At 36.8% G+C, this 18550-nt stretch overlaps 1 protein-coding gene across 4 annotated transcripts in view; it reads right to left on the bottom strand.

Moving 5' to 3' along the window:
- PIP5K1B (phosphatidylinositol-4-phosphate 5-kinase type 1 beta) overlaps nt 1-18550 on the bottom strand; it is a 107600-nt gene that overhangs the window by 26531 nt on the left and 62519 nt on the right. For 3 of the 4 annotated variants that reach the window (XM_058424149.1, XM_058424150.1, XM_040089503.1), the window contains 6 exons: nt 16239-16391; nt 14477-14776; nt 6051-6259; nt 4282-4365; nt 4113-4161; nt 3097-3181 (listed from right to left, as the gene is read on the bottom strand). In XM_058424149.1, coding sequence (XP_058280132.1) covers nt 3097-3181; nt 4113-4161; nt 4282-4365; nt 6051-6259; nt 14477-14776; nt 16239-16391 — 880 coding nt within the window. The remainder of the gene's footprint in view (nt 1-3096; nt 3182-4112; nt 4162-4281; nt 4366-6050; nt 6260-14476; nt 14777-16238; nt 16392-18550) is intronic. The other variant, XM_058424151.1, reaches the window with a different exon arrangement.

Here is an 18550-nt window from a genome sequence, read left to right on the forward strand (position 1 = left end):
TGAAAATCCTAAGTTGTGTCTTTCGATGTTGTTCAATAAGAAAGTTAATAGTTTGTAAGAGGAAAGAAGCGTGTTTTAAAGTGTCATTCTGTTTTAGTTTAAGGGGTTTTTTATCATCTTTTTTTTTTCTTTCATTCTTATAATATATGGTAATAAAACTATCTTTGTTCATTTTTAAGCTTAAGCCTGCTTTTTTTTTTTTTCTCCTAATCTCTCCCTCCCACAAAAAGAAAATTAATACTAAAACCGCTACACTTTGTAGAAGCCTTTTCAGCTCATATTGGTTTTACTTCCCCTTGTTAAGTGATTACAAATTTTTCCGTCCTCAAAAAAACCAATTTACAACTTATACAAATAATAGTTTAAAACTTACATTACAAAGTAGTTTAAAGCTTATATTAATTACTTGCAAACAAGTATAATTTTTTGTTAAAACAAACTGTTAGCTAAAAGCCTACAGTTTTATAGTTGCCTTGTTAAACCCCACTTCCATGCTTTACTTAGCTAATTTTTTTTTTTTTTTAAATTTAAATTATAATAAACCCAGGATCTCTGTCATTGCTCACAAACATACATACATAGGTGGGTGCTATTTGACTGCATGAATCACAATCTGATTTCTCACAACACTCCTCTTGTGGTATTTGAGCGGAGTGTCCATTACACATTTTGACACTCAAACTCCAAAGCAAATACACTTCTGTGAGCAGGATTATGAAACTGCTGACTCAGATCCATTTTAAAGTACTATTTTCTCTACAAACTAGATAATTTTAGCCTATCAGTTAATACTTATTTGTCAAGAGCACTGCTTCATTAAAAAAAAAAAACAAAAAAACCACCACAGAACACACTCTCTCCTAGAGGGTAATAAAAACCAGCCCTTCTCTTACTAGAAAGAAAGAAACAACAACAACAACAAAAGGTGCGATTTCATCATCACCTCCATGGGTTTAGAACGTAATCTGGTAGTAAAGCAGCAAGTTGCACACTTTTTAAATGTACACTATTTAAAATACCTAATCTGTTTTTCTTACTGTATGGTTTTATACCACTTGTGATAATTGTTGGAAAATAACTCATTGCTCACATAATCAGAACAGCTTTTCCCTAAGGAGCAGCCTGGGCCTCATCAACTCCCCAGCACTCATCTATGCCTTGCCAGTATATTTATTAGAGACTTCCTTACTGCACACACACTGGCCACATCTGAGAAGTTGTCACAGAATGGCATGTGTTGGAAGGAACCTTAAAAATCTTATAGTTCCAAACCCTGCTGAGCCCAGTGACACCTGCCACAAGAGCAGGTTGCTCAGATCCCCACCAAACTGGCCTTGAACACTCCCAGGATGGGGCATCTCCCAATTTCTCTGGGCAACCTGTTCCAGTGCCTGATCACCCTCACTTTTAAAGAGCTTCTTCCTAACATCTAACCTAAACCTACCCTTCTTTAGCTTAAGGCCCTTCCCTCTTGTCCTATCACTATATGCCCTTTTAAAAAGTCTATCTCCAGCCTTCTTGTAAGTCCTCTTTAGGTACTGGAAGGCTGCTACAAGATTTCCCTAGAGACTTCTCTTCTCTGGGCTGAACATCCTCAACTTGCCTAGCATGACTTCACAGGAGAGCTGCTCCATTCCTCTGATCATCTTATTGACTCTCGTCTGGACTCTCTCCATCAGTTCCATGTCCTTCCTGTGCAGGGACCCCAGAGCTGGATGCAGCACTGCTGGTGGGCAGCGAGCACTGCTCTCACCACAGCAGAGCAGAGGGGCAGAATCCCCTCCCTCCCCTGCTGCCCACATTGCTTTGGATGCAGCCCAGGACATGTTTGGCTTTTTGAGCTCTGAGTGCCCATGGCTGGGTCATGTCCAACCTCTCCTCCACCAGCACGCCCAAGCCCTTCTCAGCAGGGCTGCTCTGATCTGTTCATCCTCCAGACTGTGTTGGTATCTGGGGTTGCCCCAACCCACATGTAACACTTTGCACTTGGTTTTGTTGAACGTGGTCAGATTCCCATGGGTCCACTTCTCAAGCTTGTCCAGGTCTCTTTTGTTCCACATCACCATACTTCCCTGTATTTGCAACACTTCAGATTGAATTCTCTTTCAGTAGCATGGTCAATTTATACAGAAATTATCCATCAATTCATCAATATTTATGACTCACAAAAATCTTATTTTACTGAAAAGCTGTCATATCATGCATACGGGGAATCACTGCTTGGGGTTAATTCAGATTTTCTCTTTTTCTTTTAAAGATTCCTTCATTCTACTTAAAATATCTTAATTGTTTTAGTATAGTTACTCTCAGCCTTTTCCTTTCTTCTGTCTACAATACTCTTTTTCTTAATTAGAATTTCACAAAATACTTATCACCTACACTTCTGCTTTCTTGTTGCATTATCAGTTTTCCCTCTTCTTTCATACACCTTTACACATAATTGTTGTTCTGCCAGGGCTTTAGCGTGGGTTTTCATGGGCAGGGTCAGAGTTCACAGGCTTAATTGGTCTTTAGAAAAGTGGTCTTTAGACAACATGCAGAGCAACAAAGGCCACTGTGACTTCCAGTGGTAGAAAAGGTAGTGAAAATAAAACTTGATCTGAAGTTTTGATGGAAAAAGCCTAAACTTTTTCTTTCTCTCTCCCTTTCTCTCTCTCTCTCTTTTTTTTTTTTTTTTTTTTTTTTTTTTTTTTTTTTTTAACCAATTAGTAAGGTGCTAAAAATTTCCCTGAGTGGAGTCACTTTTTCCCGGGATAGTAATTGGTGAGTGATCGCTACCTGTCTTTATTTGAACCCACCCACCTTTTGTTATAACTTTTTCTCCATCTAGTTGAAGAGGAGGAGCGATAGAGTGTCTAGGTGGTCACCTGAAGCCAACTTTAGACAGCCCTGATGTAACAAAAATACATAGTATATAATTCTTTGTAATTTTACTAATAGAGCAAAATCCCAATTGCCAGAAATTTAGTTTCTTCATTGGAGCTACAAAAGTGCTACATGATGTTGAAGATAGGCATGTTTTATTGCCAAGACAGGAGCATTATAAAGTTATGATTATAAAAATATCTAAAAGAGTAGAAGTCACTACTTTCTTACCTTGAGCTTTTTTGAAAACTCTTGTATTCATAAACTTTAAAAATCTGTCTGCATAAAAACTTGGCCGGTGAACTGAAACAGTATCCTACAAGATTGAAAAATATCTCAGTCACATTTTCCACAAGTAAATCACAAGTAAGGTGTCAAGAAAGAAGCTGGACACCTCAGGAGAACTATATTATGCATTTCAGGCATAGTGAAAACTAGTGGATCATTACCACTTTTTTCCCTTTTAAAGGTTAATTCTTCAAAAACTTTTTAGGTATTTAATTTATGAAATTATGAGTTATTGTTACTGAGACACACAAAGCAGTCACACGGAGAGAGAGGTTTCGCAGGGCAGAGGTCCTTCTCCGATCTGGCTCAAGGCTGAATCCAGGCGGAGAGAGAGCCCCTTTGTTTATTTCTTACTTTTTATACATTTGTGGGTCTAGCAGAAGATTGGCTTCTGGGGTTTTTCACCTTTCAGCCAAGTGGCTAAACCAACTGTCAGTTACAATTGTTTTCAGGTTAGAAATATGCAAACAAAGGACAGAGAATGAAAAACAAAGGATTTGTTTATGTTACATATGTGGGAAAAAGGTAGAACTGCTTTTAATGTTGTACAGTAACTAAAAAGATCTGACTCCATTTTTATGAAAATTCAAAAGGCTTTAAAAACTCAGAAAAACCAAGGTAACAAGTTATGAATTATACAGCTATATTCTGCAAAATCTTCCAAGCATTTGAAATTAATTTTTTTCAAATTATGTCTATTTTTCAGTTATAGATTCATCAATGTTTTACTAGGTGGCTAGACTTGTGTAAGTTGTAAGAACAAACAAATATTATTAGTTATTTGAAAGCTCAACAAATAAAAATCAGAGCATGTATTGGGAAGGTTTCAGCAGCAGCTCAAGCCACGTGTTAAGGTTAGACAACAAATACACCAGAACTAGCTTTTTCCTGGTCAGCATGAGTCAAAGGTCCACCAGCCAAAATATCAGCAGTTTAAAAAAATAATAAAATCTATTTACCCCATCATAAACAAGAGCTTTCCAGGAATGTTCCAGCTTCTTCATTAACCTAAATATATTAAAAAAAAAATTAAAAAATCAGAACTGCTTTATAAAACTTCCACTTCTATAAGTAATTTCAGAATATTTTGCTCAGTGAAAATTCATTGAAAGTTGAAGTTCAACTTACCTGTAAGACTGGAGAATATCAATAATACCCATAAATAAAAGCAGCTTTTCACCTTTATAGCTTTTTGCTGGAATACCTCCCATTCTAAGAGAAACAACATAGTTAGAATATCTTTTAAGACATCTTTGATCACCAGTTACCAGCCAAACTGTACCCACTTGTAAACCCAAAGGAGCAAACAATATTCAAGACAGATGCCGCAGTGCAAGTCAGTCAAATGTGAGTCACTTAGCATGCAACTGATTTTAAATAGAAAATCTGAAGTATCTGGGACTCAGTGGTAAATATCCATCACTAAAAAAAGGAGGAATATTTTAAGATACATTTTAGATAGAATTGGAAATATTCAGATGATCTGAAAATTGGAAGAAAGTATACATCAGTTTAATGCTAAGGAAAAGATGTAACTTTAGATAAGGGAGAATTTTCTGACTTTATTGAGTATAGGTAAAAAGTTAGAGAGTCTGCACATTAATCGAAGTCTGAAAATGTTTTTTCATAGATTATTCACTAAAAATTATGTATTGCTGTGCTTTTCCAAAATTTCTTCACAGACAGATAAGTGACAGATAAAGCAACAGTAACAAGCTGAGAATCCTGACAGCCAGTCCAGGGCCTGTACTGTCTGTAGTCAGCCATGGACCTTCATTCTAAGACCCTCTCTTCCCACTCCAACACCTAGAAAAATGGTTCGTTTTAGAACCTCAGCATTGTTGGGGTCGTTTGTTTTTTTTTTCTCCACTAGCCATTATGTCAGTATGACAGAGAGAGTGCAAGGAGCCAAGGAAGGACTCCACTTGTCAGGATCTGAGTAGCACTATGTTAGCTCAAGTGGTATGGGAGCCCAGGGTGGCAGCTAGTGCAACACCTCTGCCATCATACAACAGCACCGGCCATCTTCTGCGTGAATGTGAGTGAGTTGTAAAAACCAAGTGAAAAAGCTCTGTCTAATTATAGTCTAGAGTTCTCAGTGTCTGGAAATGCTCTGTTCATATTATAATTCTTTCACTTGATAAATATGATAATTCTTTCACTTGTTTGCTCTAAGTTTAAGCAGAGATTTCTATATCATTAGTTGTATTTACCTGCACAGCTCCCTTGAGAACCAGGAGAAAAGTAAATCCTTAATTTTATATTAAATCCTCATTATAATGAAGGACTGATTATATACAATGTTGAACGGTGATGATAATGCTCTCACAGCACTTAATGTATTATGAAGGAAACAAGAGAATAATGATTGTCCATATATTCAGATTTCTATTAAAGTTTCTTCTTGACAGAAAAATAGGAGAAAAACATCAGTCCTTAACTTCAGGAAATATAATATATGATAGCACTTCAGTTGTCAATTATATAATTCTATGTACATTGAGTATACTACTTCAAGATGAAAACAACCCCTGTAGGAATATCCATTTCAACGTTAATTTATAGGTTTTGCTTTGGTCTCACCAGGCTGCTTCCAGTTAAAATTAGAGTATGGCTGGGACTCTTGTAATAGCTGTCTAATTACATCTCTCTTATAAAAGAATTCATGTGTGCATACATAATTCACTCTGAACTATCATGTATTTAAAGCTGATCAATCTACTGACCAATATTCCAATTTCATGATCTGTGGCAAATTTTGATGATGCAGCTTTTGGAAAAAAAAAAAAAAAAAAAAAAAGGCTCAGTCTTTCAATTCCTGGAACGTGGTGTACTCATGAATGTTTTTCCTGTTAGTAGTTTTAATAGTAATCTTAAGAGCAGGTTACAGCACTTACGTGTTTGCTGTCTCTCTGGCGACGGAGTCTCCAGACTTCCCAGGGCCCTGTATAGATTCCATGGCTGTGGAATAGAGAACTTTCTGCCCTCCATGGCGTTTTGTGTCTGATGCACTCTGGGAACATTCTCCTTTTTCTTTCATGTTACTGTTCAATATGTGGATTCCCAGAAGCAGACTGTAATCCATGATCTTAAAACTTTCTAGAACCTACCAAAGAAGGAATGACTATACTGAAACCACAAAAGAATTACACAGCAGCATTTTGCAAACCTGAGTGAAAACAGGCTCTCAAGGCACAAGCTTCTCTTATCAGGAAGTGTGTAAAACTACAGTTAAACAAAAACCTTTTACTACCCCACACAAATCAAAGTGCTAGTTATCTAATTAGCTGAATGCTCTTATAACAAGTGGGAAAGAAAGATGCATAGCTTAAATGTGACGTGGTGTTATTTTGTAGTCAAGGAAGGTAATTCCAGACAGCACCTTTTCCTTTATAGCAAATAATCAATTAATGGTTCCATCATATACTTATGAACAACACATTTTTAAAATTACCTCTAATCCATATTCCAGACCTCCCTGTGCATTTTTGCATGTACTCCTCTCTTATCTCCCCTCTACCTATTTGTAACAGAGGCCATCGTTTTGGAGAACTTTCAAATGTCCGGTACCACCCCTTATTAGCAGCTAATGAGATTGGAGTGCAAAAATTATGCACCTCTCTTCTAGGTGAATAGGGCCTATCTAAACTCAAAGGACAAGTTAAACTTCTGAAGCTCGACTTAATCAACCAGCCTTCTCTTTTAGTTCTACGAACCATTTCTGTCTCTGGTAGCATTTCTTCTCTCAAACACAAGCACTTTCATTTGTTTTAGTCAGCTGCACCATTATGAAGTCTGGCATGGTGCCATCAAAAGGCAATACAGCTCAAGTCAACAGCCAAACATGAGCTAAAGCAAGCTGTGATTGCACCTAGTAATATAACAAAACTGTTCACAGACAGCAACTGTATTTAATTTCTTACACATTGGCACTGCTAAAGGGAGGGAGAAACACCAGTAACAGCCAGGAGGGATATACTGCACCACTCACTTCTCCTTTACTTCATGCCACTAAGCATGCCCAAAGATAATGATGTAATTTTTGTCACAGATCAAGAGGTAATATTACCTCTTTTTAGATGAACAAGAAAAAAAAGTGATTTAACTGAGATGAGAGCAGGTTGCAGGTATGTTATTTTGATGAAGACTATCCAAGCATAAGCATTTTTGGTTAAGCAGACACATCCCTTTTCTTAATAAATAAAATAAAATCAAATAAAATTTAAAAAACAAAACAAAACAAAAAACAACAACAACAAAAAAAAAAACCAAAACACAACAGCAACAACAACAACAACAAAAAAACCACCACAACCTATTTCAGCACTTATGGCAGTTTAAAAACTATATGGCAGTAAATCAGTGACTTAGTATGGATCTCTCTGTATGTAATCACAAGGTTTTGATACCACTAACCCAAATTGTTGGAAAAATACTCATTACTCAGATAACCAGAGCAGTGATGAAACAAAATGCACTGTAATCTAGATGTTAAAAGGCACAAAATCAGACTTGATTTTCAGACTCAAAGAATGACTTTAAGACACCATGGGTTTGCTCTAGCACAGAGGTATCACACATGCCTTAGCTCAAATGGAGCAAGAAAAAGACTGCTATTGTACACCCTTAGTAGTCCACAGCATCTTCTGATGACAGAACTCACACAGAATTTCACACACAACAAAAAAAGTGTATTCTAAACAGAAGACTCTGAAATTTTATTGTGCATTGTGTGGAAACGGTGGTGGTTTACAATCATAAATTGCAAAAATAGCAGGGCTAAGAGGTGCAAAGGCACTTGGTGCCAAAAATTTCTAAAATTTTCTTTACTGCTTACTTACTGTTACCTTTTACTCAGACTTTCTCAAAAAGAAATTACAATATAATGTAATCAATGAATGTTTACCATCAAATGCTGAAAGTAAATTCTGGATAGGCTGAAAAATAACATCTTAATAGCACAGAAAGCAACACTTTATGCAAAAACAGAACAACAGCTAGTCAGACTTGGGAAAAGCATTGCCACAGTTATATTAATTTATTTTACAGTTATAAATTACTGCTGACAGCTCTGCCTTCAACATATTCTTTAATGCATTTTGAATTAGGTCACATTAGACACATGATTTTACTGTACTAATTACATAACCTACATCTAGGATTGGATGTAGTCTCATGGGAGGCTGTGCTGAAATGTGCTGCTCCTTCTTCCACAGGGACCTTTTATGTGATAAAATTAATCCTTCTGACTACATCAATTCATCACTGCCACTTAAACCTATACTACTTGTACAGTACAACAGACTATGCATTGACAATTTATGATTTTGGTGTAGGATTACTGAAAAGCATCATAAAAACAAGTAGCTATTTAATTATTACAGTTCATTATTAGACTGAAACACCTTCACATCCGATGGATTAACTTCAGTACAAATTCTTATAGACAGTACACAGCATAAGAACCCTTGTCCGCCATACCCACTGTTCATGGCCCTACTGAGAGGTGGCATTGTACTGTCCACAAAATGCCTGCAGGATATCATGACATGATCTGGCCCTGTCTACCTACAGCTTTGATGTGCAGTTCTGATTACTTTCCCTTAGAAATGTGATAACCAAACCAACCACTCCTTACGCAAATGAACCTTTGTGACCATATCTAAATATGTTTTGCTCCCCGTTTGTTTCTAATGGAACTTCTGGTAATAAATAATTAACCAGAATAACAAGGAAGAATCTCATAAATCAGCACTCAACAAAACTTTGTGTCAAACTCCTGAGTCTGTATTAAGACAGCTGTCTTACTTCTTGATAAAAGATCAGTTGGATTTACAGCTGAATATACTTGAGGAGTTCTCACATATGTATCTTCATTAATATTTAAAAACCAAATTGTGACAATTTTGAAATAGTAAGTAACATTTTGCACACATGATTATATAAAATAATCTGTTTCAATAAGGACAAGTTACAAAATGCAGAACATCAAGACATTTCTGCATATGCAGCATTCTATGAGAACATAAAAAGGCACAAGTCTTTTCCTGTGCTGAGGTTTGTTTGCAGATACTTTTGATGATTTTAGGACTGCTTTTGAGATGCAGCAGCAAGTTTTTGCTACAAAGGCACCAAAATGATAGCCTAATCTTAAAAAAAAAAAAAACCAAAACCAAAAAACACCCCCCACAAAAAAAAAAAAACAAACAAACCCACTCAAATAAATTACAGTATTACACAGCAAAAGGACAAAGCCCTGCAAAACACCTGACTCAAACCATGTGAGATCACTAGAAATTCACATAAACTCCTAGAAATACACTACTTGTGTAGCTAAAGGGAGGAAAAGATCAATCTTTGCTCATATAACCATTCTGATATGTACCTTGCTAGCAAAATAGCACTATGGGGTTTCAGCAAGAATGGTCTTAATGATGCTGTGTACTAACAAGTGGTGTATTTGATAATGCCAAGTAAACCTTCAGTTCACTAACTTAACATAAATTATTCTTCTTGGTAGTATTTATATAGGTGTTAATTCACTAGCTACACAGATTCTGTCAACACAGTGTTTTCACTTGGTCACCAAGTAGAACTGTCAAGGTTGGCTTCAGCTGTCCTGAAAACTTCCAGATGGCAAGTGACACTCACCCCTTGTAGCCTTAAGCACTATTTTGTTTCATACCACATAAAACCCCACAGTAAAATGGCATCACAAAATATGTTGTTTCAGAACATGAAAAATTAACTCTCTGAATCAGATTTTCTTTTCTCAGATCTTATCTGATATTTAAGTATTCTGTGAATCGTCTTAGGCATGATTACACTCCACTGTCTCAGCCAGTGACTAATAGAGCAAAACAAGTATTTCTGCCATGAAATATAATTTTTTATTTTATATGCAGCCAGCCCAAACTATGCACTATCTGGCAGAAAAATCTGCATTTTCATTTGCTGTTCAGGCAAAACAGCATGCAAAAAAGTCATCAGATCATTTTCACAAAAGGGCCAAGAAAAATGCAAGTCAGAAGAAAAAATTACAAGCTTATTTAATGCAAGGATAAATGGATAACCATGCCAGATAGATTTTCCTCTCCTACAAGCATTTTGGAAAAGTGACATAGGAATTAGCACAGTAGAAAGAAGACTGATATTACAACAAATTAATAATTATTCTTCAACATAATGAGCTATATGAAATAAACACAAATTAAAGGACAGTCTCACAAAATAAGCATTTCTTAGGAACAAGTTTACAAACATCAATGCCTAAAAGTGGGTCTGGTTTAGAAAAAAATCTATCCCAAGAAAATGAATCACCATATTCCCTCCAAAGCATAGGTGGAATCACTTCCCATTTCAACAGAATTCTCAGAATATATTGTTAACTAGCACTCCAAAACCAACAATCTGGATTCTGATTTTAAAAGTAAAAGTAACGAGAAATTCCTAATGTCAGTTGATACTATGGAAGCGATAATGTATAAAGATACAAGAGATCTACAGCTTCATGCTATGGTCGTCTACCTCAAAGCACCATTTCTGGCAAAGATGCCCTTCATCTAAGATTAGTATGTTCTCCATCTCCATGCCACATCATACCATCTTTTATTCTGTCCTATGCTGCAGTTTAATATTTCATTAAGTTATGCCAACACTACTGTTTGTAAGGATACACTTACTGAAGTTATTTGGCTTAAAGAATTATCTATGTAGATCCTTTGAGGTACAAAAAAGGCAAAAAACTGCAACACACACTGCACATGCCACTAAGGGATTTGAAAAATTCTGTGGATAAATTTGGTCATATGAGGTCTACAGCTATAGCTACAGCACAAAACAGACATGCATTCACACCATAAAACTTTCGTAGCAACTGAAAAAAACAGCAGTGATGAAAATAATACCAAATCTCAAACTTAGTAGATATGACTCTTTAAATTTCCTTGTCTTTACAGGCTTCTTCGTTAGTCACTTTTAAAATGTAATTTCCTCAGAAAAGTCCAGTGTTCTTTGCCATAAAAGAAAAATGCAGACTCTGAAAAGCCATTAATTTTTCAATAGTAAAAACATCTTCAGATTATTTTTTTTCTCTTAAAAACTACACATCCACAATTTGAATAATTGTTACAGCTTCTCCAACAAGGCAAAGATAGGATAGCTACAGTAAGTCTCAGCAATAGTCTGGAATTTGAAAAGTAGTTCAACTTTTCAATTGCGTACATTGTATATATGATAAACTCATGAATGTTCCATCTTTAGGAACACTGTAATGTTACACTCGTTGGTTAGTTAAGGTGCGAATACTGCAAAATAAACTGTGAGCAAAGTTTTCAGGTCCTGTCACTTCAAGTGTGAACAAAACAAGCAGAGGATGCAGAAGCTGAACAATGCTATCAACCTGTACTTGTGCCAGCACAGATAATCTGGAGGCACCAGCCCATAAGGGATCACTACGAGCAACTCAGGTCCATTCCCTAACTGGGCAGGTCATGCATCTCCTCACTAGCACTGCCAGGAGATGTAACAGGCCAGAACTGATGCCTCAGCAGTGGTCTACCACTGCAGCACTGCATTCCCTGGGGAAGGAGCTCTGTGTTATTTGTCAAGACAATCTGCGTTGGCTGAGCAGGTGTATCAGGAGGCCAATTTAGCTAAGCAAGGAAGCCACAACACAGGTTGAATGTGAAAAGCCATCATACAGGACAGGTGAGGACAGGCAGGCTAGAAAGAAGGAATAGTGAAACATTGTCTGGGCATCTAGGGATGGCAGCTGTGGTCAAGGAAGCCAAAGGCCAGATAGAGTTGAGACTGGCAAGGAATATCCGGTAACAGAGAAAAGCTGACCAAGGAAAACATGGGTCCATTGCTGAACAGGGCAGGAGATTCTGTGCCAGCAGTCACAAACCATAGCAGGTCCCCACCACCACTATCTATCATTACCAGCAATTTCTGCCAGGACTCTGAACTTAGTGATGGATCTTAAGGAGGATAGGGGCTAGCAGCCAGATGGGATGTTTATATTTAAAAAGTAGGAGAAAAGTCCATTGCTTCCTGATTCTGATTGCAAATATCAGCAATGGAAACACAATCCAAATTTAAGCAACACAGAAGAGAATTTCTTAGTCCTGAAATACTGGAAAGATCAAAAAATTCTTTTCCTAAATGAATTCTTAATTTAAAGGGCCTACATTAATTTTCTCACTTGGAGTAGCAATAAAAAGAGTTGACAAATTTTCAATTCCTAAAAAACTGGTCAGTTATCACTGACACTACTCATCCAAATACTTCATGGGCAGAAAAAAGGAGAGGCACCACTGATGTCCTTTTCACAAAATGGATGGAATATTTCTAGTCTTTTTAAAGACAGAAGTAAAAGGTAGTCAGATCCAAACTTACAGCAAATCCAGCTGTATGAAAGATAACAGTGTCTGTTCCCGCTGCTTTACAACAAAGAGTAAGACTTGTTTGAATAGAAAAAGAGGTTATTTTTTATATACATGTAACTTTCAGTGTGTGTATATACATATATCTACAGATATACACAGACATATATTTTATTGTGTATATGTGTATTTATGTAAGTACACTGATTATTACAGGGTAATTTTCTTCTTTACTTTTAATACTTTTAAAATTTCACTGGGCCATTAAGAACTCTAGACTAATTTTAGAGTTGTTAATTTAAGATATACACTGAAAAGGTTTTTATTAGCACTCAAAAAACATGTAGCAGGAATTTCCCCAGATTTTCAAAGAATCAGTAAGAATCTCTTTATATTTAACAATTAAATGATTGATTCTTGTTTTTACTTTTCAGTCCAGTTCCATCTTTTAGATTCCCTCTATTATTTCCAATACAATAGATTCCCCCAGGCTTTGACTGGGTAAGTAACCTTGGATAAGTGGGGGATGCACAGAAAGGCATCCAGACCCCCAGATGTGACATACTGATGCATTCTGTGTCATCACACATGGCAGGAGCTTAGGAAACACTGGCTGCAAGAAGCTACAGAGAGAACAATGTGCTGTGTTAGATAAATGTTTCATGCTGAATATGCAGCTGAACATTATGTCACACAAAACAGCTTTACAAACCAATCACAAGGCATTGCAGGACTTCTGTGATAGTTAAACAAAAAATTCTATTCATGTGCAAAAACAATGCTTTCCATCTTGTACCACAGGTGGCAGTGAACAAAAAACTCTGATATTCAGGGTGTCTCTTCTATGTCGTAAGTTCAGACTATCCATTTTGCTTTTTTATTATGAAATTCTTAATATTTCCCTCAGAAAAAGCAAATTTTTTTCTCTCCAAAACCCCTTGAATTCTGGAGAGCTCTGAGAGATCTGGAGTCTCCCTTTTCCTACTTTATATTTTCTTATCCATGTTACAGGAAAAAAAAAAATTACAGCAATTCTCTCTGCCCATAACAGGAACTGATTCCATTCCCCAAGATGGTATCAAAGAGCGATGATATGTATCCCTCTTCTGCCTTGAAAATACTATGTGGACAACTTTTATGTGGACTTTTCAGCTGAGGAAGAAATTCTACCTTGCTTTAGAAATAAGACCGCTGCCTTCTCGTTCCTAGCTAACCAAGAGATATATTCACAGCAGCTCTACATACAGTTTATCGTACATAATAAAGGTTCCACAGGGCTAACTATGCCTCAAGAAAAAAAGTAATTAAAATCTCCAAATTAAAGGAAATCATCATCATCAAATCTACTGGACTTTATTCCTGTATTAATCTGTATTGCCACAGATGGATTAGTGTAATCCTGGATTATACCAAGAAATAGAGGGGTAGCCCTGGAATTTAGGGTTGTGCTAGATGACAAACTTAGCAAGCCAGCAATGTGCTCTGGTGGCCAGAATGTCCAGCTGTATCCTGGGGTACACACACCACAGTACAGCCGCCTGGTTTGAAAGAGGGGATTGTCCCACTACACTCAGCATTGGTGCAGCCTCACCTCAAGAACTGCATGCAGTTTGGGGGTCAAGCATAAGGAGGATATAAAATATTAGGATGTGTCCAAAGGAAGGCAACAAAGATGGTGAAACCACTACAGGGCATGATTTGTGAGGAGCAGAGGAGGATATTAGGTTTGAGGGTGGGGCTGATCTCTGGTGACTGGTGATAGGCTGCAAGGAAATAGCTTAATGCTGCATTGGGGAAGTTCAAAGTGGATAGAAGAAAAAGTTCTTCAGTGAGATTGTTGGTCAAGCAATGGAACCAGTTCCACAGTGAGGGAAGTGGAACCTGTACTGAGTAAATTTAGAGCAGAGGTGAACACAGAAGTTTAAATATATACTCACTCGACAATCCCGCTGTAGTGTTTTCATTAGTGCACTGTGTGTTTCAGAATCAAAATACAACCCTTCATGCATATCTTGCAGGAAATCCAGGTCTTTGAATGTAGGGCTGGACTTCTCCCTCTCTTTTCTTGATGCTCTCCGTTTGTATGTGGAGCCTTTCAAGTCATATGTGAAATGCATTTTCAAGGCTCGTGGCAAAACATTGTTCATTACAACAATTCTAATATTAATGCCTCCTGACTGAACACAGTACAGCCCATAAAATTTGGGAAGAAGAGTCCTTGGATTCTGGTTCAGATTCTAAAACAAAAGAAATATTTTTAAATATATCTATTTTCAATGAACTTCCATGTTTGAGAAAGAGGTTTTTTAACAGCAAAGGACATTAAAATGAAGGAAACTGTGCATGTTTTCTTATTCAGCATAGTTTCTTCAACCTGTTGATTATCTTTGTGGATTTCTATTCCAGAGAACTAGCATAGGCACTGCATTTTTGCCAGGAACTTATAAAGGCCAAAAGCAGAGCAGTAACTACAGGTTTTTCTTTCTCATAGAAAAGGACAGACTAGGCTAAACCTAAAAGCATCCCAAAAACTTATTATTTTTTCTGACCTGAACAACCTTTACATTTTACCCACTGGAAGGAGTTGGGGTCAAATGTAGTTCTCATTGTCTGGACTTGGATTCTGAAACAGAACCCCTCTCTCCATGAGGCTTTACACTCTCAGGGTTTGTGCCAAATGACTAAGTTATTTCCAAAAGAGTGTGACGTCATAACAGAACCCCAACTGACCATCAGAACAGAAAAGTGTGAAATAACCAAATTCCACAACAGGCAAAATAATTTAGGTAGGAGAGGATAACAGTGGTGAACAACAAAAAATTACCTGCAACTATTGTTCTTTTTGATGTGTCGGTACTTTTTTTTTTTTTTTTTTTTTACACACACACACACACAGAGAGTGAATCTGTTACTTTAATGCAATAATGACAACATTCTTCATTTTTAGGATAAGTGAGAGGGTAATTTTTCAAGTATTTACTTCAGAAAACAAAGCAAGAAAAGAAAGTCAGTCACAGGTCTAATAATACAAAGTCCCACATACCACCCAGAAGAACGTCTGTTTGTAAGTATGACTGGCTTTTGTTTAAAAATAAAAATAAAAAAAACCTACTTACTTTCTAATGAATGTTTTTCCTCTCAGATGACACACAAAACCCAATAAAATGGACTTAGAATTAGCCCTCAAAAAGTTCCATTTAAAAATTAAGTTTTGAACAAATTAGATGGATAACAAGTATTTTTTACATCATTGCTTTTCTACATGAGAAATGGAAGTTAGAAGTAGCTGGAAACAAAAGGGAAACTGACCAGTCTAGTTTCTTTGTCCACTCTGAATGAAATGCAGAGGATAGACAAACACAAAATGGAGAAAAAAAACTGAATTAGAAATTTAGAAACCTTATTTTGTTACTAGCTTTTTTGAAGCGTAGTTTGGTATCAAATTAGATTACGACATTCAGCTTCATCTTGAATTCTAAAGGAGCACCCATTCTTATATTAAATATATTCTTGATTTATATCTATTCTTTCTGTTTGGTGTATAGGGCATGAAGTACAAAGGCAGGTAAAAATGTAAAAAATATTACAAAAACTATAGATAAATGCAGTGAAATATTTCAAGACAAATGAAACTGAATCTTCAGAAGCGTGATGTGAAACAGGAGAAACAGAGGTAAAATACAGTCTTCAACTACTTACCATATAATAACCTGGCAAGAGCTTCTGAAGAAACTCAGCCTCTTTGTGTTGAACTGTTTTGATGATGAATTCGTCACCACTGGTTACAAAAAATAAGGACCCACTGGCACCTGGGTTGGATAATTCAATTAAAGGTTCACTGCAGATTGAGTACTGGAAGAGACAAAAATTGCTTTTCACTGCCAATGTGTGCATTACCCAAACACAAGTTTAGTATGAAGAACTGCAGGATCAAGTAGGCACAAGAGAATGATACAGCAACACTACTGCTCTGGCTGAGGTTAGGCAGGCCACTCTGCCCAGGCCAGGCTGCACAACCATGGAAGGGCAACTGGCAGCTGAGCATATGATCCTTCTTCATGTCCCAAAGGAACAGATTAATGTTCCTTTGGAGTGAAGCCAGTGGTTGAGGTGGAAAGAATCAATCTCCATGCTGTCTGTGTAACAAATTCTGAGTCAAAAACTTTGAGAAGACATTTTTCACCGGAACTGTTTGCTTTTCACATCCATTTTTGAAAGAAATAGGTACAAGATGGTAGAAAAATTAACTGTAAGTAGAGGTTTCTCATTATAGACAAACAGACAGAGCCTATTCTGTGCAACTGGGATTGAAGCTATTAGACTGATAAACTTTGTATAGGTATAGCTACCAATTTTAGTACAGTAACTAATTTTTTTAATCTTTTTCCAAAAGATTCACTATCCCTAACTTCATTCAAATTAAATGGAGAGTAGACATTAAGCTCAAAACCATAGAAAAACCTGTTTATATTAAACTTGAAAAGAGTGATACCAGAAAACCAGAAAATCTAATAAATACGTTATTTTGTGAGCACTTGAACTAAAGAAGCATGTTTCCTATGGCAGTGTCTTAATGCATCTTCTTACCCTAGCTCCACCTAAGACTTACAATTTTTAAGAGAATTTTGCGTGATATATAAATATTTCCTCTCCCTGCTTCCATTCAATTCCAGTCAATACAAAATGCCTTCTTTTTAATCCTATAGCTGCAATTTTCTTCAGAGAGAATGGCCATACCAATCTGTAACACTACAAACCTTTAGACCAAATCAGCAGCTGTACTGCATCAGTTGCATTTTTCTTGCAAAATATTTATATTTTCATGAGTAACTGTCACTGTGATAAACATTTGAATGCAATTATTGGAAACATTAAAGCTCAATAGAACACTATAGCATAAGCACAGGACATTGACCTACACTCTACATTAAGTCATTTTCCAGTGGTATGCATCCCTGTAAAAAAGTCCACCCACCAAATACTGCTATAAAGGGTCCAGCAAGTTTTGACTGGACAACTCTGAATGGCATATCAAAACCAAAAGGTAAGAAAAATCCCCAAGAGCCTGACAACTGAGTATTTATGATCAAGAACTTTCCCTGAAAAAATTATAGTACTCCATGAGGTTTCCAGTGACAATTTAATTCTACTGGTTGTTCAAATATATTTACGCTTGTTATCCTGTCTGACTCCTACAGTGTGTTACTGCTCATCCTCCTTGGAAAAGGTGAAGATTTAAATCTTGAACTTTAAATCTCTTAAAATTAACAGTGTAAACTCACATGCTTGCTGTAATTTCTACTTTTCTTATTTTACTTCACATGCCCTTCAGCCACAGCTGGACAATAATTTACTACTTACCACATACTATTTGTGTGTTTTCCTGTGCCAAAAAACAAAAAAACCAAAACAAAACAAAAGGAATCTCCAACAAGTTGTCTTTACTGGGAACTTCCCTCAGGGAATAGTCTTTTTCTGCCTAAACTGACTGTCACAAATCTTACTCACAGCATGCAGTCTTTGTATAAATTTTAACTTCTGCTACTACAAAGGCTTCCTTAGAAGGAAAAGAAGTTGCCGGTGATAACTTTACTCTAAGAAGCACAGTCATTTTAGCAGCTGGCAACATAGCCCACATACTTCAGCTTTTGCCAAGTGGATAAAAAGAGTGAAGATAAACAACACATTACATAATGACACTACTGTCACCCATGAGTCCTTGTCTCTGAGGTGGAGAGGCATAGGTTTGATGGATGGATCACTCAGTGGATAAGGAATTGGTCACACTTTAAGAGTAGTGGTCAATGGAAGAAAGAAATTCTTCACTCTAAGGATGTGAGGCCCTGGCATGTGTGGTCTAGAGAAGCTGTGGATGGCCCACCTCTAGAACTGTTCAGTACTAGGCTGGATGGGGCTTTGAGAAGCGTGGTCTAGGGGAAGGTGTCCCAGCCCATGGCAGTGAAGCTGGAACTGAATCATCTTTAAGCTCCTTCCAATCTAACCATTCTATG

The sequence above is a fragment of the Hirundo rustica genome, chromosome Z (genome assembly GCF_015227805.2).
Source record: "Hirundo rustica isolate bHirRus1 chromosome Z, bHirRus1.pri.v3, whole genome shotgun sequence".
In the NCBI taxonomy this organism is placed as follows: domain Eukaryota; kingdom Metazoa; phylum Chordata; class Aves; order Passeriformes; family Hirundinidae; genus Hirundo; species Hirundo rustica.